At 36.9% G+C, this 22,691-nt stretch overlaps 1 protein-coding gene across 5 annotated transcripts; it reads right to left on the minus strand.

The window, feature by feature from the left end:
• Positions 1-3,143: 3,143 nt before the first annotated feature.
• LOC18423132 (pentatricopeptide repeat-containing protein At2g20710, mitochondrial) lies at positions 3,144-21,401 on the minus strand. Of its 5 annotated transcripts, none has more exons than XM_020669862.2 (2): positions 20,896-21,401; positions 3,144-4,987 (listed from the first exon to the last, which is right to left on the minus strand). In XM_020669862.2, the coding sequence occupies exons 1-2, from the start codon at positions 21,154-21,156 to the stop codon at positions 3,737-3,739; spliced, it is 1,512 nt and encodes a 503-aa protein (XP_020525521.1). In that variant the 5' UTR covers positions 21,157-21,401; the 3' UTR covers positions 3,144-3,736. The 5 variants fall into 5 exon arrangements, with proteins under 5 accessions (XP_020525521.1, XP_020525540.1, XP_020525538.1 ...); XM_020669881.2 differs by lacking the exon at positions 20,896-21,401 and adding an exon at positions 8,348-9,463; XM_020669879.2 differs by lacking the exon at positions 20,896-21,401 and adding an exon at positions 5,386-5,672.
• Between the last annotated feature and the right edge of the window lie 1,290 nt (positions 21,402-22,691).

The following is a 22,691-nucleotide window of genomic DNA, read 5'->3' on the forward strand; positions in this document are numbered from 1 at the left end:
TAAAAATAAATTGGAAGTACAATTCATGCATAACTAAAAAGTCAGTTAAAATAAATTGAAAGTAGATACTATCCATATACCATATGAGTAATGGCAGTTGTGCTGTCTTTTACTGAGCAAAGAGAAAATTAGTGAAAGTTGCTGAATGTTTGGTGGAAGTTACTAAATTCTTTTGCATATTTCTATCATGCTGCTTACTGCTTACTTTTGAGAAGGGTGTCATGCAAGAGAAGAGGAGGCATACACTTCACCATGAAAGGCCAAGGCAACTTCAACCTTGTGATGATATCCAATATTGGAGGGAGTGGGTATTTCAGAGGAGCTTGGGTTAAGGGCTCAAGAAGTAAAGGATGGTTGGCCATGAATAGGAATTGGGGGGCAAATTGGCAAACTAATATAGACTTGTGAGGACAGACCATCTCTTTCAAGCTCATACTTTTTGATGGCCAAACCTTGGAGTTCCTTAATTTGGTTCCTTCCTCATGGAAATATGGTGAAACCTTTGTGACCCACAACCAGTTCCCTTGAAAAAATGGTTTGATTTCTATAACTAATTTGATCAACTCAATTTTATTTTTTTTTATCTATTGGGTTTTTTATTTTGTTCAAATTTTAAGTTTTAAAAAATGGTTTTCCCTTCCTCTCAATGTTTGTTCAATTATTAGTGCATTTGTTTCATTATATTTTAGTATGTATTGTGAGAATAAGGTGGCCAAACCCCAAAATTCCATGAATTGAATTTCTCATACTTAAGCCATTTGGTGAGACGGTGTTGATTTTCTTTCTGTAATTTATTTATTAGTATTTTTTATTTTCTAATTTTTTTAATTCTATTAGTGTGATATGAGTTGGGCTAAGTTGGCCAACCATCAACTATTCCCCATGGGCTCCCATGAAACCAATTTTGTAATCTCCACACTCTTGGAAACCTTTTCTTTAATTTGTTGGTGTTTGTACCAAAATATGGGTGCAATTGAGCTTAGAGCTTTGAGCCAATATCTCTTGTATCATTGGGCAAACAATTGTAGAAATTTATGCTAGGTGCATTATGTGATTTTCAGTCAATAATACATGAATTGTGAGTCATTATTTTGACAATTGAGCCCAAGACTTCTTGTATCATTTGGAGGTAATGCACGGCCTCGCATTATTTATTATTTGACATGGGATATGGGAAGAAGACAATCTTGGCCAGCCAATGGAAATAGAACAGTGTAAATTCAATGGCTCAGATTGAGTTTTAATGATTTGATAGTTGATGGGTATTCACACATATTGATTTTTCAAATATTTTTATGGATCTAATAGGCCTCAAATTTTAAGAACATGTTCGCCTGACTTGAGTGAAAAAAACAAAAAAAAAGAGAAAGAAACATATACACATACAAATTAACCAAAAGGTGATGGTGGTTCATCCTAGTCCTTGAGGTTGATAATGTTCTGTCAATAGTAACTTAAGGAATTTTAATATGAGATTATATACTAATCCTTAGTATAATATGGTAACAATCACCCTCGAGTTGTGACATACAAAATGGGACGGTAAAATACATACCATTTCCCTACCAAAAACTTTCCAATAAAAAAAATTTGGACTTCAATGGCATTGCCAACTCCGACGTCACATATGACGCTTAGGGATGATTGTGAATTAATCTTCTATCTTATTTACTCTCCTATTTGACATCCTGTCATAGGATTAAATATCTTATGAGTAATTGTTTTCTCATATTTGAAAATAACATATAAATACAAGGCCTATATACAATGAAACTATTACCTTTGATATGTAAAGGTCATAACCATCCCAAGCTATTAAATTGTAAATTATGATTATTAGGATGGTCATTTCTTGGGACTAAATTTTTTGAAATTCGATCACAGTGAATGGTACATCTAAACACAGACGATGGTATACTCCAATAACTAGGCTAGAGTTAATTGTAATTTTTTTTTTGGTTTTTTTTTTTTTTTGTGAAAACACAATTTGTATACTTTCCTAAATTAATATACATATTCGGGATGCTCATTTCTTAGCTGCATCATCCCTCTATCATTTTTAATACCTTTATTAATCTTTTTGAGCTCAAATTTTGGAGAGAAGTACGCCAGCCCTACAGGCACAAGGGAAAAATATGTTAAAAAATATATATGCGATCGATAAAAAAGATGATATACAATGAAACCATTTACCTTTTATACAAGGTGGTCACAATTATGTACAACCATTCGATGTGAAATCCGAAAGCTTGTTCACAAAATTCAAGAAATTTTCCTTTGAAGTTTGAACTTGATCAATAGAATAAATATAGCTATCTAATTTCACATCCAATAATTAAAATTAATTGTGACCACCTTGTACCAAAAATAAATGGTCTCATTTTTTTTTTTTTTTTAAAAAAAAAAAATATATATATATATATATATATATATATATATATATATATATATAATAATGCCCCCAACATTATCAATTAATGTGGGCCATCCGATACTTCAATCTGGGCCTACAGGTTACAACTGTTTTCGCTAGCGGTTCTCATAATCCTCTACATTCTGGCTCCACATGTTGAAATAATTTGAATAAATCTAGACACAAAATAATTATTCCGAAATTATCTAAATACAAATGAAAATGAATTATTTTAACATCTTAAAAAAGGATCACAGCTACCATTCATGATATTTGAACAAGAAGGTAGAGGTATTTAAATAACTTCACCACATCGTTTCAAATAAAGTTTTATCATAACATTCCTACTGCTCATTTTTTGAACCGGTATGAGATTTTAATTTTTTCAGTTTAATTTCAAAATACCCACCCAAATCCACATAACTGTGAGTTAGAAAAGAGTTATAAATGGGTAAAATGTTGAATAATCCATCTCTATCTTGATTAATTTCCCATAATTAATCAATAGTTGTTTTTGAGTGAAGTTAACGATATAATTAATCAATAGTTAATAAATAGATAAAAGGAATATGCAACGAGCATTTACGGATTTTTATACATAACATCTAACCCATATAATTCTCAAGGGGAAAAAACAATGCTCCCCCTCTCTCTCTAGAAAATGTTGAATGGTCCATCTCTAATGAATATCTTGATTAATTTCCCATAATTAATCGATAGATAAAAGGAATACGCAACAAGCTCTTACGGATTTTTATACATAACAACATCTGACCCATATAATTCTCAAGGGAAAAAAAACAATGCTCTCTCTCTCTCTCTCTCTCTCTCTCATATTTAACCAATCATAAGAAGAGAATCATGAATAACATAGTTTTACATAGCAGAAAACTATAATAAAACTACTTTTTTTATGTTTTTTTTTTGGGGAGGGAGGGGATACAACTAGTCTAAATAGATCTCCATCCATAATTCTAAGGGCGTTAGGCCTTATTCTTCCACTTAACCAAACCCACCCCACATATTCTCTAAATAATAAAGAAAGTCCCATACTCCTCTCTCTCTCTCTCTCTCTCTCTCTCTCTCTCTCTCTCTCTCTCTCTCTCTCCATGCATTCACATGTCTCCCCCTCTGCAATCAATGCAAAAATCAAATGTATGTCCCCTCTCCGAAAACCAGGAAAAACCCCACATTGTATGTCCTCTACAAACCAGGCAAAACCAATAAGCATCAACTACCCAGCCCAGGTCCAGTCCCCTCGAAATTGGCAATCAATTAGAATCAACTACGGTTGAATCCCCCAAGCACAATAGGAACCCAAACCTACTCACTGAAAGCTTGAGCCATATCACCCTTGAGAATCACTTCCGTCTCCTCATCAGGCTCAATATTCTCTCCCTTCATCCTCTCAATTACAGTCTCAACTGGCCTCCCTGCTGATATGTAAGTCCTTAATAATTCATGATAAACCTCCCTCGTTAATGGGACCACAGGCCTTAGCAAGCTTATAAACTCCTCTATTCCTTCCACATCGGAATTTTGCCGGAAAAACTCTAATCCAGCAGCCACATTGCCGGAATCTGGCAACCTTCTCCTTCCTTGGTGCAAAGATAAAGCCTTCTTCATGGCATCAACAGCCATTGAAATCTGGTTATTCTTCAGATACCCTCCTGCCAAAATCTCCCATGTGTTGAAAGTAAGCACTTTTTGTCGCTCTAGAGCAATCTTTATAATTTCCTCAGCTTTTTCCAAAAACCCATTATTGCAATAGAAATAAAGGAGCACATTGAGCACCCTGAAATCATAGATCTCATGGTGAGAATCCCATTCTCGAAACACCTTGTCAGCTTCCTCTACATCACCCAATTTCAGTAGCGAGCTTATGAAGCACCTATAGCTCGAATTAAGAGGCTTATTAAATGGGGTTTTGATGTGTCCCCAAATTCTTTGGACCTCAGCTTTTTGACCGACAGATGCATAAAGGGTGAGGAGGCAATCATATACGAGTTGATGTTTTCCACCACAAAGTGCCTCCACTTTCTTAAGCATGGCCATCGCATTGTCTATTAAACCAGCTCTAATGTATGCATTTGCAGCCATGGTATATATGTTCCAATGCAAGGTTACAAGGGGATCATGCTCCAGTGTTTGTAGGAATTTGTCCATTCGTTCGATATCTAAAGCCTTTGCATAGGCCTTCATCCTGATATTATTAGTGAAATTGTCTGGACGAATGGCTTTCTCCTCCATTTCCTTGATAAGAATATCTAGCTTATCAACTTCTCCTGTCTGTGTATAAAGTGTCATTAGGGCATTGTAGGACAGAGCAGAGTTGAAGAAACCCAATTCCTTCATTTTCTCAGCGATGGATTCAGCCTTCTCAACTGACCGCTCTTGGGCATAGCAGTTGAGAAGAGCACCATAGGTTTCAAAAGTCTTCGCTTGCTTGGTAATGTTGCCAAAGTATTGCTCCGCTTGCTCTAGACCATGGACCTTGGAGATGAGGTCTAAACGGATGGCATGGTCTGAAGGGCTCAGGTAATGATATCTCCGATCACTCATCCATCGGCAAATCTGAGACACACGATCAATGTCAAGCCACGATGTACGAATGTGTAGAGAATAGTTTTTATGGATCTCTCTCTCTCTCTTTACACATTAAAGAAATGCATGAAGACTAGCTATTGCCGATAGAGATAGATCTCTTCCATACAGCCCTTACTGCCTAACCACTAATCCACAAGTCATTTATACATAAGTAAAAGGATAAACAAGACTAACTGTCCCTTTAGTGCAATACACGTTAATTCTATTGCACAGATAAAAGCGATGGAATAAGAACAAAACGCCGTATCCTTAGTAATAAGCAATGGACTCCAGTCTCCCAAGCAAGTCAACTGATTATTGAAAAGCTACTAAGATGTTGATGTTCTTTTGACGGTGAACCAAGCCGATAGGAACTGAACACTTACTCTCAAATTCAGCGTATGCAAGATTCCTTGCTTTTTGCATGTGAAACTGGTCCTTCCTTGAATTTAAGTATTCAACAGGTCGGTTCAGTCCAGGAATAGCTATTGTGAAACCCGGATTCAATTAATTTCAAATAAGTCGTATCTTGTATCAAAATAAGAGTACTGAAGGAGAATGTTCGATGGATCATTGAACATTACAAACTCTACCCGTAGGCGCTCCATCTCCCACATTTATCGTGAGGAATGGGTTTTGACAAAATCGACACTCGAAATCACCTCCAAGAACCCTGAGATGCATCAGCAAAAAGAATGAGTAATCTAACTAAAAAGGGATGATGCTTGCGGACCTAGCAACATGACGACGAGTTCGATACATGAAATATGGGTTTTGAAAAAATTGACTCTCGAAATTACCTCCAAGAACCCTGAGATGCATCAGCAAAATGAAATGAGCAATCTAAACTAAAAAGGGATGATGATTGTGGACCTAGAATTCAACTTGCATAAAGCGAAATGCTAGTTCCTTACCTGCTAAAACTGAGAGAAAAGACAAAAAAGCACAAACCATATCAAGACCAATGGATATGGCACTTTACACTTACCATAACAAAATGGACTATGGAAACAATAGACCATTGGGATCATCAATGGAAAATGGAACACTTGATGGGGCCCCTTTTTTTTTTGCTGGGGTGAGGGATGCACCAATAAGCGACAGCAGGATCCACCACTGGGGTGATGTCCTTTGCTGGTGAGCCTATAAGTCTTGCCTAGGAAAAAGAACAAGTTTGGCAAGCAACTAGTTATCAAAAAAAGAGAGGAGAAGAAAAAGATCTTAGCAAGATCAATTGAAAACACTATTTTCTGCAACCACCATATTTAAAAAACAATCTGTTTTAACTACTCCATAAAGTACCTAGGAAAAATATCAAAGGGTCAAATTACCAAACAAAATCGTTAAAAAGTACATCATCCTATTAAAAATTGGGACTACTGCCTTTTTAAGTTTCACTCAGGTATCTCTTAGAATATAATAAATATGGCCAAATTACCCTTATTCATGATTGGGAAACTTGGACAAGTAGGGCATTTTGACAACTTTAGACTCATTCAATTTGCCCAAGCCAAATGACCAAAAAACTGCAGCAGTTCACAGTTACGGAACTACAAAATGAGGAAAGTACCCTGGTTGTTTAGAGTTAGCAACGCAGAACTCACTTTTTTCATTGTAAACCCTTTTTCATTATTGCTAACTTTGACAACCCGAGGTATTTTTGTCATTTACTCAAGCCACTCAATTTGGGCTAAATTACAAAAAAGCCCCTGCTAGATCAAGGTTCCCAATCCTAAACAAAGCCAATTATTTTGAAAGGTACTTCAATGAAATGAAACTTAAAAAGCAATAACTCATAAATGCTAAATAGGATGATGACACCTTTAATGATTTTGCAAGGTAATTTAACCCTTTAAATGATATTTCCCTTTTTATTTTTGAATTTTTAATCATAATTTTATTGTTTCCTTTATGGAAAAATATCAATAAATGGCTAACCATCTTACAAAACCACTAATGTGCTCAAATCTCATCCCATTTAATATTTAGGATTGTTACATTTAAGTTTCATTTCACTTGGATCCTCCTTAAAAAATATGTTAGAAAGACCAAATTGGCCCTGGTCAGGATTGGGAGCATTTTGGTAGTTTAGCCCCCTTATGTGGTCCAAGCGAAATGAAGATAATGTCCATGGTTGTTCAAAGTTAGAAACATGGAATAAGGGTTTACAATGAATAGGGCTTTGTTTTGCCAACCCTGAACAACCAAGGGTTATCTTCCATGTCATTAAACTAGGGGCATAGTCATCATTTAGCATAAGCCACTTACGATGGGCCAAATTTCTAAATTTCCCCTACTTGTTCAAGGTTTTTAATTTGATAATAATTTTTGAGGAGGCATCTAAGTGAAATAGAGCTTGAGAAGTAACCATTCTAATGTTAAATGGGATGATTTAACCACCTTAATGATTTTATAAGGTGGTTTGGCCATTTAAGTGACATTTTCCCAATTATTTAAAATTGGACGCAAATTTACGTGGATCAATTGCACCTAAACAACAAAGATCAAGGTGAATGGAGATCTCTTTAAAGTTTGGAGAGGGCCGCTACACATGAAATGTCCAGAGGATATCCCTTATCCCTTATGATGTCTTGATTTTGAATCCCAATGAACAAACAGAAGCACAATACTCTCTATCCCCATAATAGTCTCATGAATCTCAATTGTATCTAAGCTGGCAATGTACAAGTTGTATGAAATTTTCCTAGTACAAGAACTAGCAAGAACCTTTTGATGATTTGATCAATACTAAAGTATTAAGCTGCACACAAATACCAGGAACCATGGCTTGGCTTTAATATCATTGTAGAGTCTTAGACCTATATGAGAACCATGATGTGAATGCTTTTAGCTTTCTTTGCTTATATTATTCATCACATAAAGAAAATTAAGATAAGTTATTGTCTTTGGTTTCAAACATAGATCTAGAAACAAGAAGCTTCAAGCTATGTCTGAAATAAGGAGATGCAAAACAGGCCCTACAAAGATTTGATAACAACAAAAAGCCTCAATCTTTTGTTTAATAAATTACAAAATTCCTGAAGTTCAGAGGCCTTCAGAAATTAAAGCAGACGTGGGGGGGGGAATAAAAAAACGAGGCGAACAACAAGCTTAGTCGAACAGCAGGGAAGAATTGTAAAGATGAGGGTCCAACTAATAAAGCTTGAGTGAAGGTATAACCATGGTTCATGGCCAAAATCTGCAGCATCAAGGAGAGAAATAACAGTAATCACTGGAATAGATGGATTATCAAAATAAAGACAACGAACCATTTACACTGAGACTTCAGTAACTCCGACTAAACCAAAACCAACACAAATAATAAACAATTTTCCATGTAACTAATACCTCATTAATTCTCCCTCCTCATGGAATGGTATCTCCCAGTCCCAAACTGCAATATCATATTCACCAGAATCAGAATGTTTAATGAATGTATAAACAACTTGCTACTGTCCTGACCAATAAACATACTATTGGTTTCAAAAGCAGGATTACTCATTCAAAGAACTCTAAGTGTCTTTCCATCAACAATCGCTCTCGTTTCTTCGCTAGGATCTACATTGTCCTCTTTCATCCTCTCAATTAAACTCAAAACTGGCTTCCCAGATGCAATATACATCCTGAATAAAGTATGGTACACCTCCCTTGTTAAAGAAGCGACCGGCCTAAGCAAGCCAATAAACTCTTCGATTCGTTCCAAATCACCGTGGCCCTCAAAGTACTCCAATATAGCAGTCACTGTACACCAATCAGGCAGCCACCCAGGCTGGTGGGCTTTCAAAGCCTTCTTCATGGCTTCGACAGCCATTAAAATATGGTTATTCTGCAGATACCCACCTGCCAAAATGTGCCAAACATTTGGAGAAGGCACTCTTTGTCTCTCTAGGGCACCGTTCACAAACTCCTCTGCCTTCCCCACAAGACCATTTTTGCAATAAAAAGATAGCAATGGCATAGGCACCCTGAAGTCATAATTCACACAACTAGAATCCCATTCCCCCAACACCTTCTCAGCACCCTCTATGTCACCTATCTTCACCAATGAACTTATCATGCATATATAACTTGAATTTTGGAGCTTTCCAGATAAGGACCTGACCAGTTCCCATATCCTATAGACCTCAGTTTTTAGACCAATGGACGCATATAGAGTGAGAAGGTAATTGTACGCATTCCTCCTCCCCCGGGCAACAACGCCATTCGCTAACGTGGCCTCCGCCTTTTTTAGCATGGCCCCTGCCTTATCTACAAAACCAGCTTTAATGTAACCATTAGCAACACTGGCATAAGAGACCCAATTCACAACGATGTGTGGTTCTTTCTCCATTCTTTTCAGAATCCTCTCCATCCCCTCAATGTCTAAGACCAAAACACATGCATTGAGCCTTAGGCAATATGTAAACAAGTTGGGCCGTATTCTTTTTGCCCGCATATCCTCCAAGAGAAGGTCTAGTTTCTCAGATTGTCCTGTGTGGGTGTAAAGGTTCATTAGGGCATTGTATGTGAGGGATGAATCTACTAAACCAAATTTATTCATTTCCTTAACAAGGGTCTCAGCTTTCTCAACTAACCTTTTATCCACAAAGCAATTGAGAAGAGCGCCATATACTTGGAAGGTCTTCAAATATTGGGGAATGCTTTCAAAGTAATCTTCAGCATACTCAAGGCCATGGACTTTGCAGATGAGTTCTAATCGGATCGCATTGTCACTAGCAGATAAGTTCCATAAGTCACCCATCCATTGGGAAATCTGGAAATCCGGATGATTAACATTAAGTTCTAAGGATTTCTTTAATAATTAGCAATAAAAAAAAGGATTAGAGTTTTCTCACACTACAACATGATAATCAAGCAAGAGAACTGCAATTCTAGGAGAATTACAACTAAAATATGTGAAAGAATGAAAAAGTGACCTCACATCTGTACACTACAGTGTCAAACTGGCAAATACAACAAAGAAATGAGGTCTTATGCATGGGGATACAATCTACTACACCAATTTCCCAAAAATTAAATAGAAGCTCCCATAATCTTTGATGGATCATCAAAACCAGGGAAAGCAAAGATGAAGAAAAGACAAAACAATTTTATTGGATCAGTTAAACATATATTGGGTCATATATGGATCGAATTCAAATTTTAAATTAAAGATATTGATGGAGAGGACTCACCTATAAGATATTCCTTTAATGTCATGACTGGGCTTGTTAAGGTCACCACCCTTCTTGTATAAAACTTAAAGAGAATTGTTGGATTCCTAAATTTGGGCCAACAATCGCCGAAATATTTTCAGGACACCTGGATCCATCTCTATTGGGATATGCTTGGCATGTGCACAGAGTTCATAAAATGCATGACACCATGCGCTTTCATCTCATGCCATTGCCATCGACTCTAGGATTTTAACCTAACTTAAATTACAAGTGAAATGGAGTGATGTACTTAAATGAATGGAAGGTTTAGCTGGTTGAATTAATTGAGACTTCCATATTCCGAAGTCCCTTCTAGGTATCAAGGCATTGGGATTGCTTTTGAAGGCAACTGCATTAAGTGAAACTCTTCTTTTATCAAGCTCAATTCAAGCATCCCCTGGAGCACTAAATGAATTCCAATCTACAATAACTCATAATAAACAGGAATTATCAGATTCAGAACTCAAGAATTCATGCAAATGATATTGGTGAAGAATCCATCTCTAACAAGGTCAAGTTCACCTGATACCTCAAGCAGGAATGTTACAATGAGATCATATGGAGACCAAATAGAGAAATTGATGATTAAAGAAGGTGATATCAAGAAATTCCTACGTAGCAAATTGATTGAGAAGGTTAGGGAGAAGAGAAAATACCTCTACATAATCTTTATTAATTTAGAGAAAACATATATAAGCTACCTACGGGAGAGAATTTGGTCGGTGCTAGCAAAGAAAGGCATCTCAAGATGATATATTATCATAGTTAATGTTATGTACGAGGGAGTGCTAACTAATATGAGGACAACTTGTAGAGAGACGAGTGAATTTTCAGTGACAATATGCCTACATCATGGGTCACAGTTGAGCCCATTCTCTTTGCTTTGGTTATAAACGAGTTAACTAGGCATCTCTAGGATGAGGTCCTGTGATGTATGTTGTTTACGAATGACATAGTTTTGATTGACGAGACCAGTGTTCGCAAAATCGAACTGGAATGGTTAACCAGACATGGGCTTGGAAGCGGTTTAACCAACCTAACCAGTAAACCAGCCGATTCAACCACTCTAATCGGGCAAGTCCCAGGCGGTCAAAAAAGTGTTGAAAAAAATTAAAAAAAAAAAAAATACCAAAAAAAAATCTACTAAAATATGAAAAGCATATAAAGAATGATTAAAACAAAACACATTCAAATGAAGTTGAAAATTAATAAAAAAAAATGGATTTTAACCCATTTTATATTTTCCAATGGCTATCTTTTAAATTTTCTAAAAAAGATGGGAAAATATAAAAGTGAGTATTAATGACCAAAACAATTTTTAATCTTTACCATAATGTAAAGAATATTTAAAAATGCATTACAAATCAAATTCCTTATTTTTGAGAATTTAGATACATTTTTGTGAAAAACAAAATTTAAATACCGGTTGATCACCCTAACAGCCCAAAACCGGAACCGGGCGGTTATCAGTTAGATCGAGCAATTTTGCGAACAATGGACGAGAATAGAGACAATGTAAAAAACTGAGAAAACTTCGGAGGGATGCTTTAGAATCTAAAGGTTTTAAAATTAGTTGGACTAAGATACAACATATGGAATGCAAGTTTAGTAATAATAATAGCATAAATGAGGAATTAGTTAAGATTGATGGCCAAAAAGTACCTAAAAGATATTATTTTCGATATCTTGAGTCGACAATCCATGAGATTGGAGATATTGAGAAAGATGTTGCTCAAAGAATTAGAGTTGGGCGGATGAAGTGGAGATGTACCTCTGGAGTCTTATGTGATCGTCGTATACCAATGAAACTGATAGAGAAGTTAATAAGATGGTTGTAAGACCAGCTATGCTTTATGGAACAGAATGTTGGGAAATTAAAAAACAACATATCTTTAGAATGAGTGTAGCTGAAATGAAGATGTTGAGATGGAAGAGTGGCAGATCGATGATGAATAGAATTCATAATAAATACATTAAGGTAGCTCCAATAGGCGATAAAATAACAGAAAGTGGACTTAGGTAGTTTGATCATGTGCAATATCAACCTAAAACAACACCATTTAGAAGGGGTGATTTGGTTCAAGTGCAAGGCTCTATTAGGGCAAGTCCCCCAAAAGACATTGATGGAAGTAGTGAGAAAAGATATGGAAACTTATAGCGTGACTGAGAGTATGGCTCTTGATAGAGCGGAATGGCAGAACAGGATTCGTGTAGCCGACCCCAAATAATTGGGATAAACCTCAGATGATGAGGATGATGATGATGATGGGTTTGTGGACAAAGATAAATTTCAAATGCGGAAACTTTCAAATCCATACATTAATTCTAGAAGCGGAGCTGATATTTGTCAGAACTTGAGACCAAAGATGAAAAAATCTATGACACTACAAACAATAAAAGCTAATACATAACTAAATATTTCACTCATCATTTGGCAACAATTTCCATAAATTCAAGAATGCATTACTTTTGATTTATGATAAACCAAGTTAAATTTTGACAGACTATTATGACAGAGGAAACCATATCATTCATATTAGTCATTGACTTATGATAAACCGAGTTGTGTGCTGAAAGTGTCAGATGTCTCCTAGGAGGCAATAAACCGAGTTGTGTGTTGATAGAGTATTATGACAAAGGAGAACTAATTTCACTCATTTCATAGTTTCAAAAAGGCCGTCCACCTAGCGCTTGGGCGTGCTAGGGCAGCCTGGATGCATCACCCATGCCTCAGTGAATCAACCAGGCAGGCTGTCACTGGGTGCTCACCTAGGACCCCACCTAGGCGGGTACTCAGGGATTGTGCCACCCCCCCCCCTATTAGGGCATTTTTGCTGTTTTGTGGACAAAGATAAATTTCAAATGCGAAAACTTTCAAATCCATACATTAATTCTAGAAGCGGAGCTGATATTAGTCAGAACTTGAGACCAAAGATGAAAAAATCTATGACACTATAAACAATAAAAGCTAATACATTACTAAATATTTCACTCGTCATTTGGCAACAATTTCCATAAATTCAAGAATGCATTACTTTTGATTTATGATAAACCAAGTTAAATTTGGACAGACTAGTATGACAGAGGAAACCATATCATTCATATTAGTCATTGACTTATGATAAACCGAGTTGTGTGCTGAAAGTGTCGGATGTCTCCTAGGAGGCAATAAACCGAGTTGTGTGTTGATAGAGTATTATGACAAAGGAGAACTAATTTCACTCATTTCATAGTTTCAAAAAGGCCGTCCACCTAGCGCTTGGGCATGCTAGGGGAGCCTGGATGCATCACCCATGCCTCAGTGAATCAACTAGGCAGGCTGTCACTGGGTGCTCACCTAGGACCCCACCTAGGCGGGCACTCAGGGATTGTGCCCCCCCCCCCTATTAGGGCATTTTTGCTGTTTTCTGTTTCGATAATAAAAATGCATGAGTATAAATTTTTATTCATGCATTTTTTATAGAAAATCTAGACATAAAATAGGATCCTGGACACCCCTTGCCCCCTTTTGAACCTAGGCCGCCCAAATCCCTGGGCACCCCACTAAGCGCTAGGTGGCCTAGAACCCCCCAGCCGCGCCTAGGGGTCACTTGACATTTTTTTGAAACACTTTTTGAGTTTTAACAAAGCTCAATTTCGATAGAGTATCATCACAAAGGGGAAATATTATCAATCATTTCAGTAATGATAAACCAAGTTTGATTTTAACAAAGTATTATGACCAAATGAAAATAATATCAGTCATTTGAATTTTGATAACCAAGCTCAAGTTTCACAAGGTATTGAGAACTAATATCATTCATTTGAGTTATGATAAACCAACATCAATTAATTGAGAATAATGACAAAAGGGAAGTAATATCATTCATTTAAGTTATAATGAACCAAACTCGATATTGATAGAGTATCATAATAAAACATAAAAGGGAACTAATATCATTCATTTGGTATACGATATAGATTATCATAGTGATAGATGATAGAGCTAGAGAATTCCCCCTTTTCCATCCCACCAATAACGACCACCAATATCTTCTTCTAGCCACCATCTCGCCAACATCCTTTCCATGCCCATCACCACCACCTGCCAACGACTCTTCTTCTCCACTCTCCAACATAGTCACCAGCACCACCTCCATGCCCATTTACCCTTCCTCCCCAATGCCCATACCTCCATTCTCCAATCTCCATTGCAACAAACCTATCCACTGCTAACGAAAGCAAGCATGCCATATGAGAAGCACAGAAATCCTTCTCCACAGTCATAGGATCTCCCTCCTTGCTTCTAAGCTTCCAGGATTCAAGCTACCACAAGCTTGAACTGAATTATGGTAAGCCATTCACAATACTTGAAGAATATATTACAAAAGCAAAGATTACCGTGCTTGCTTGATGGGATTATTCCTAAGGAGCGCAATCCATCATGGAATTATGTATAGCAAAATATTAAATCGTTTTACAGGGGAAGTGGATACGGCTCCATTGACTTCTCACTCAAAGTTGAAAAAAGAAGAAAATACATGGGAAGTGAAAAGAGGTGGGCGTTGGATTATTGGAAGAAGCTATATGAAGCAACAAAGATGGATGGGAGAGAACGTTGGCAAAGATCCCTAAGATCACTAACCTCTTGATTTGAATAAGGCTTTCAAAGTTGCCCCGCTATTGCTAGACGACTCACTCGCTTGGAAGAATGGTTGTCCACGATTAGGATATGATTTCAATGGATAACGCTACAAAATAAAAGACCAGCAAGGTGTTCTATTATGTGTGTGAAGATCACCAATGATGTAATTTACCAAAAGAAAACCTCATTGATTCAGAGGATGAAGAAAGTTCCGTTGAAAGAATTGAACAAGTGTTGCTGTCCAGAACGGGGCTCTTGGCACGTGGTCAAGTGTTAATACAGTATACAGTTGGCATACTGTGTAAAGCTAGCATACCGTGTGAAGACCGTGTGCCTGAATGTTTCTTTTATTTTCGGGATCTTCTCATTAACTTATAAAGTGGAAGGAGACTATCAGAAAAAAGGTCAAATAAAACCGTATTTTTTCCTTCCTCGTGGATGTAGGCTGTGTATAGCCTAACCACGTATATACTCTAAGTTTCTTTCTTCTTCTTTTCTGTGAATGAATTATTTAACATGGTATCACAGCCACTTTTTCGGGAACTTATTTAGTAGAGCAGTTGGTCTCATTCTTCTCAACTTTTGGTAGAGCAGTTTGGTCTGTCTTCTGAGGCATTTGCGGTTTTATGCTCTCTCTGATTTGCGATTTGGCCACCAAATTTTTATGGTCTCCCTTTCTCTCTCTTCCGTTTCTCTTCCAAGGTAAAGTTGCTCTGCACAGGAAAGGCAAAGATTCCAGTATACATCAAAAGGCGAAAGAGGTTTACCTTTTTGCAAAAAGGGAAAGAGGTTTACTTTTTTGTAAAAAGGGAAAGAGGTGGGCCATAGGGACCATATTATATCAAAAGTATGTTGGAGCAACTTTTCATATTTGAATGCTGTTTTTGGTATTTTAAAGAGATCAATAACGGGTATTTTTTGAACCTTATTTTTTGTGCGCCTCTCCTAAGGCCAATGATTTTATTTTGACTATATTTATTTTTTCATCATGGCTAAAAATTCAAACCCAAATGACTCATATCCAAACCTCAAAATTACTACTAAGGTCTTGAAAGGAGGGATAAATTATCTTTTTTGGTCAAACTCAGCCCAATTGTTTATAAGTGGAAAATGCAAGTTGGGGTATGTGACCGGCTCTAAGAAACCTCCTGAAAAAGATGAATCATCTGTGAAGACTGGCAAACCAATAATGACTTAGTAAAATCTTGGTTATTAAATTCTATGGACAGAAAAATTGCCACAGGACTTCAGTTTCTTCCTACTGCTGCAGTTTGGAATAAAGCCAAGGATGTTTATGGTGGAATAAATAATGCCTCCAAAATATATCAAATTAGGCAAGAAATAATGAATTTAAAAAAGGGTGAGCAAGCATTTGGAGAGTTAATTGGTATTGGGCATGGTTTATTTGATCAATTTGAATATTATTTGCCTACTACTACCGATCATACAACCCTTACTACAAGAAAGGATCAAGAGATGACATTTGCTCTTCTGTTTGCTCTTGGTTCTGAATATGAAAGTCTTAGGAATCAAATTCTCCTCACATCCACCACGCCTGATTTCAACACCGTTTGCAATATTGTGTCAAGAGAAGAAACTCATAGAGAAGTTATGACTGAAACTCCGAAGGATAATCTTGACATATCAGCCTTGAAATCTAAAGCTAATGAAGGTGCTGAAAAAGTTTTTGGTTTCGAGATTTTTATTACTCGTGGTAAAAGACGTAATTCAAATAGTCCCTACTGTCCTGAATACATAAAAGAACAAGAAAGGAACTCAGAGCATATACGTGGTTCGGCTATACACAGCCTACATCCACGAGGAAGGAAAAAATACGGTTTTGTTTCACCTTTTTCTAATAGCCTCCTTACAATTTATAAGTTCATGAGAAGATCCCAAAAATAAAGGAAACACCCAGGTACACGGTTTTCACACGGTATACCAGCTCTACATGATATGCCAACGAAATACCACGTTAACACTCCCCCTCAAGTTAGAGCAAATAGATTTAAAGCATCCAACTTGCCAAGAATCTGTTTAAGCCTCCCTTTTCCGACAGCTTTGGTAAAGATATCAGCAAACGGATTTCACTGTTGATATATGGAGTTTGAATTACTTTAGCTTGAACTTTTAAACTGACGAAATGACAGTCAACTTCGATATGTTTGGTTCTTTCGTGAAAAACTGGATTGGAAGCGATGTGGATTGCAGCTTGATTGTCACAATACATTTTGCCTGGAGAACCATATATAAAACCAAGTTCTTGGAGGAGAGCTTTAAGCCATAAAAGTTTACATGCAATGGAAGCCATAGCTCGATATTCTACTTCAGCACTAAAACAGCCACAACATTTTGTTTCTTGCTTTTCCAAGTAACAATATTTCCACCAACAAATGTGCAGAAACCAGTAATCGATTTTTTATCTGATGGATTCCCAGCCCAATCAGCATCACAATACCCAAGAATATCAACTTGACGATTTTTATGCATCCAAATTCCATTACCAGGAGAACCCGTGAGGTATCTTATGATCTTCTCGACGGCTTCCATATGAGAAGTACGAGGAGAATGCATGAATTAGCCCACCATACTTACAGCATAAGTTATATCCAGTCTTGTGATGGTTAAATATATTAATTTTCCTACCAACCGTTGATACCTTCCAATATCTTTAAGAGGTTGACCGTCTTCAACAACTAACTTAGAATTCATTTCAATAGGAGTCTCACTAGGTTTAACTCCTAATTTGCCAGTTTCTTTCAAAAAATCAATAGTATATTTCCTTTGGGAGAGAAAATACCCTTTTTTGAATAAGCCACTTCAACTCCCAAAAAATACCTTAATTTGCCCAAATCCTTTAAGTCGAATACATGGTGGAGGTAATTCTTAATATGAGTAATACCTTGGGTATCATCCCCCGTGACAATGATATCATCGACACAAACAAGAACCACAACACTTCCATTTTTCCCTTTTTTAACAAACATAGATGAATCTGCATTATATCTTTTAAAATTATATTTTTCCAAGGAAGAGTATAACTTTACGTACCAGGGGCTAGGAGCTTGCTTTAGGCCATAAATAGCCTTCTTTAACTTGCACACAAGATTGGAATTTCATGAGGATGTCCTTGAGGAATTTTCATATAAACTTCCTCCTCAAGGTCGCCTTGCAAGAATGCATTTTTAACGTCATGTTGATATAGAGGCCAATCATAATTAGCGGCAATTGATAATAAAACCCTGACGGTATTCATTTTAACAACAGAAGCAAATATTTCCTTATAATCTTCGCCGTAGGTTTGGGTGAGCCCTATAGCAACAAGTTGTGCCTTGTATCTCTCTATAGTTCTATTGTTGTTGTATTGTTTTATTTTATAAATCCATTTATTCCCAACCACCTTTTTCCCTTGGGGTAATTCAACTAGTTCCCAAGTTTTATTTTTGTCGAGGGCCCAATGCTCTTCTTTCATCGTCTTTTTCCCAACAGGATAGGAAGAGGACTCTTGGAAGCTGGCAGGTTCTTGAATGACATATATACAACAAAGATACAAACTATATTCTTAAGAGACATTGGAATAGTTAACAAACTTTTGAATTGGGTAATTGGTGGAAGCATTAAAAATGTGAAAATCACAATACTTACTTGGGAGTTGAACGTTTCTTCGAGGACGACTGAGTCCCACTTGGGGATCAGATGGTGAGGGATTGGTTTCTTGAGGTTCTTCATCATTTATAGCTTCCACCTCATTTTGAATGTTATGATTAAGTTTGTTCTCCACATACTCTTCACTTGAAATCAAAGTAATTCAAACTCTATTTATCAGCAGTCAACTTGCTGATATCTTTACCAAAGTTGTCGGAAAAGGGAGGCTTAAACAGATTCTTGGCAAGTTGGGTGCTTTAAATCTATTTGCACCAACTTGGGAGGAGTATTAACACGGTATACAATAGTTGGCATACCGTGTGAAAACCGTGTGCCTGGATCTTCTCATCAACTTATATATTGTAAGGAGGCTATTAGAAAAAAGGTGAAATAAAACCGAATTTCTTCCTTCCTCGTGGATGTAGGCTGTGTATAGCCGAACCACGTATATGCTCTGAGTTCCTCCCTTCTTCTTTTCTGTGAATGAATTATTTAACATCAAGGAAGGAGAAGCTACCATATGCGTCAATAGTTCCAATCCCACCTATCCCAAGTTAACATTCAAAAAAATAAATGCCAGTTGTAAAATACATTCAAGAGCACTTAGGTATGACTCTAATAGGCGATAAGAAGAGATAAAGTAGACTTAGGTAGGTTGGCCATGTGTAGCGCAGACCCAGTACAACACCTGTTTGGAAGTGCGAGTTGGTTCAAGCATACACCGAAAAGAAAATGGGGCAAGAAATACACCAAAAAGAAAATAGTTGGAAGTAGTGAGAGAAGATATAGGAACTAATGCCCTTACTGAGAGTATGGCCCTTGATAGAGCAGAATGACAAATCAAGATTCGTGTAGCCAACCCTGAATAGTTGAAAAACAACTCTGATGATGATGATGATGACAAGTTGTTGAAAATGCTGCTCAAACAGCTTTAAATTTGGAAACCAAGCAAGCGACTATAGCAATCTCTCCGCAGTGAACTCAACAGAGTATGGTAGTCGAGGAACTAAAGGCCCAAACCAATTAAAGAAACCCACCCAAGAGTAGCGACCAGCCTTGAAGAAAAAAAAAACAATCGAAGACTCCAGTGGACCCTCCAAGCCCAACAAGCAATCACCAATCCTTGTTGGCCTATTCAAACAACCATACGGGGCTGTACAACACCAAGGTACATTCAAATTGTGGAAATTTTGAAAAAAGCATCCCCAAAAATCATCAAATTCCCATTTGAATAGAAAAGCCCAAGTCGTAGCAGAGGAACTATTTACTGTGAGACCAAGAAAACTATCATTCTCTGATACTACTCCAAAGGAAACCATCATGCTGCAGGTAATAGTAAGCTACGAAAACAATGCAACCTCATTCTATATACTATCAGAACCACAAGACACAGCACAAGATGACATATGTAGTACCATTGACGATGAAGAACACTATGTTATTCTGAGTGTAGCATATGAACCGTATACTACACAAATAGAGAAAATTCAAGCCATATTCTACCTTAATGCATGGATTGATGCACTAGAATAGTACAACAGCACATCAATAATACAAGGTGAAACAAACTCAACACCGTACCAAAAATAAGACAGTCAAAGGCAACAGATGACAAGATAGAAAGTCAAAACACAAATGAAATGTGAATAAGCATTACATCATAGAATCTCCTGAATTAGAACACATAGTTAGGTATCATGACACAATCTCAAGTACCTGTACTCACAACCAATGTTAAAAAATTGCCAATTTGACTCGGAACCGCTGGAGTCAAACCCGAATAAGTAGCCACCCAGTTCGAGCCCCTCTGTGAATGGGGACTCGGTACTAGGAGTATCAAAATAATATTACAAAATGTTCTATTATATGATTATATCGAAACTGATGTTTTTAGGAACATCTCAAGTTCCTAAAACTTGTTTAAAAAATTTAAACCCTCTAAATCTTGTTTACATTTCTGCTACTTCTCTTATAGGGCCGAGTCAGCACCTATTCAACTCAGACCCATGGAAGAGTGGTTTGACCCACTTGTCGAATTTTTAAATACTATTGTCAACCGAACTCTAAGCCATAGAATTTAAAATTTATAGTCTTGGGCGCAATGTAAATATTCTTTGAGATTAATACAACAGGTGGGTAAGCCTGGCTAGCACAGTAAAAATATATATCATTCATTCGAGATATGATAAACCAAATTCATTTGACATAGTAGTTTCCAGGAAATAAAAGCAGATGAAGCTTGAAAAATAGGATCTTTGAAGAGTGATGACATGAGAGAAAGAGAGAAGGGATAATATATTTCCTTTTTTTGCATAGAGAGATATCTCAATATCGAGAGAGAGAGAGAGAGAGATGGTGTGGGTGCATGAAAGAGAAACACATTTTGAGATAGAACGAGAGTCATTCTAGGGTTCAGAGAGAGAGCCTCACACCTCAAGAGCATGCTTGTATCTCCTGTACCTCCTCATCTCTTTGACGAGAGACTGAAGATCTGATTTATGAACCTTCCGCCCCTCTCGTACCCACTCCTCCAACAGTGGCACAACAGATGTTCCTGGATCTCCAAGAGGCGAAATCCTCTTGAAAATACTATCTTGAGCTTTTCCAGTCGAGAAAACCCTAACCCTAGTAATCCCCTCCGAAACCCCAAAACCCCAATTTCTCGAAACCCTAGAAAGTATCTTTGCCGCCATGGCCGTTGAGGTTATGCAACTAAGCCACTTGCCCTAGAGAGAGAGGGGAACTTCGAGCTTAGAGAGAGATAGGGAGTTATATTGTGCATTTGAATCCCAAACATTCAAATGACCATAATGCCCATACAGGCACGAATACCGCCTACCCGAGGGAGTTTAAAACGGAAAACGTTTATGGGGAATCAAATCTTATTCTGTAGAAGTAAAGGCGCACCTCATAAGCGAATGAATAGTTCTCACATTACAAAAGGAAAAAGTTTATATAAGGATGTAACCTTATATCGTAGAACTAGGGATGCACCTCAAGAATCCATCGGAAAAGGCAATTTTAATATTGAAAAACCTTTTGATTGATCGTCTCGACATCGAGATGTTAAAATGAAAATATTTTAAGTCTCAAAAATAGTGCATTTTACAAGATATTTTCTACACCGTCCATTTTCAAGATTTTTTTAAATTTAAAATTTTATGCTTAAATATAAAAATAGATTTTGAGATAATCTTAATAACATTTTACATCAAAATTATATACCATGATAAAATTTGAAGGTGCACCTTACCTCTACAGCTACGGATGCATCTGTATGCCAACTACACCCCATTACAAAATCCTCCAATTAATCATCTTGCCGTCAAGATAAATAGGGACAAAAATCGATTCAATCTGTATAATTTTTAGAGCTTTAAATTTGATAATTAGGGACGAAAACATTTTTTAGGCCATAACATAGTTTTTTGGTGCTATAACTACAACTAAAGGTCTCCTACCAGGATTGTTTAAGGTTTACACCTTATACAAACCACACCCATCTTGAGTCCTTTCATACGTGATGAACAGTTGGCACCGTGTGGGTTGAGGAGACAAGAGGGCTCAACAGGAAGAGGATTGTACCATGAGAGAACAAGGATCGGCATATTTCCTAATAATTCTAAATTTAGTTTCTTTATTATTAGAGAGCTTCCAATTGTACAACGATAGGTTGGCAACTCATCTAAGTCATCTATACCAAACAACAAATAATAACGATGTAGAACAATTTAGAGGTATGACAGTGCATTGCAATTGTACAAGGAGAGGTTGGCAACTGACGTAAATCATCTATACCAAACAACAAATAATAGCGATGCATAACAATTTAGAGGTATGACGATGCATCCTCTTTACAAGTCTTTATTGTGTTACCTCCTTCCTTATCTCTGCTCAGTCACGCGTTTCAATTCTTATTTCACTTACCATATCCGTAGCTTATCATAATCGTCTTTAGTGTGTTACCTCTTTCCTTATCTCGGCTCAATTCCTCAATTCAATTCTTATTTCAATTGCCATATCATTAGCTTATCATGGTCTTTCCTTATCTCGGCTCAATTCCTTAATTCAATTCTTATTTCAATTGGCATATCATTAGCTTATCATGGATTATGATAAGCTAACGATAAGAAAGGCTTTACCACTTTACTCTCCCTATGGAAAAATTCTAATTTGATAATAGAGACCATAAAATACATCTTTCTGCCCATGATTGCCTCCAAGTTAA

This window comes from Amborella trichopoda, chromosome 7 (genome assembly GCF_054954075.1).
Source record: "Amborella trichopoda isolate Santa Cruz 75 chromosome 7, AtrichopodaSantaCruz75HAP2 v2.0, whole genome shotgun sequence".
Lineage (NCBI taxonomy): Eukaryota > Viridiplantae > Streptophyta > Magnoliopsida > Amborellales > Amborellaceae > Amborella > Amborella trichopoda.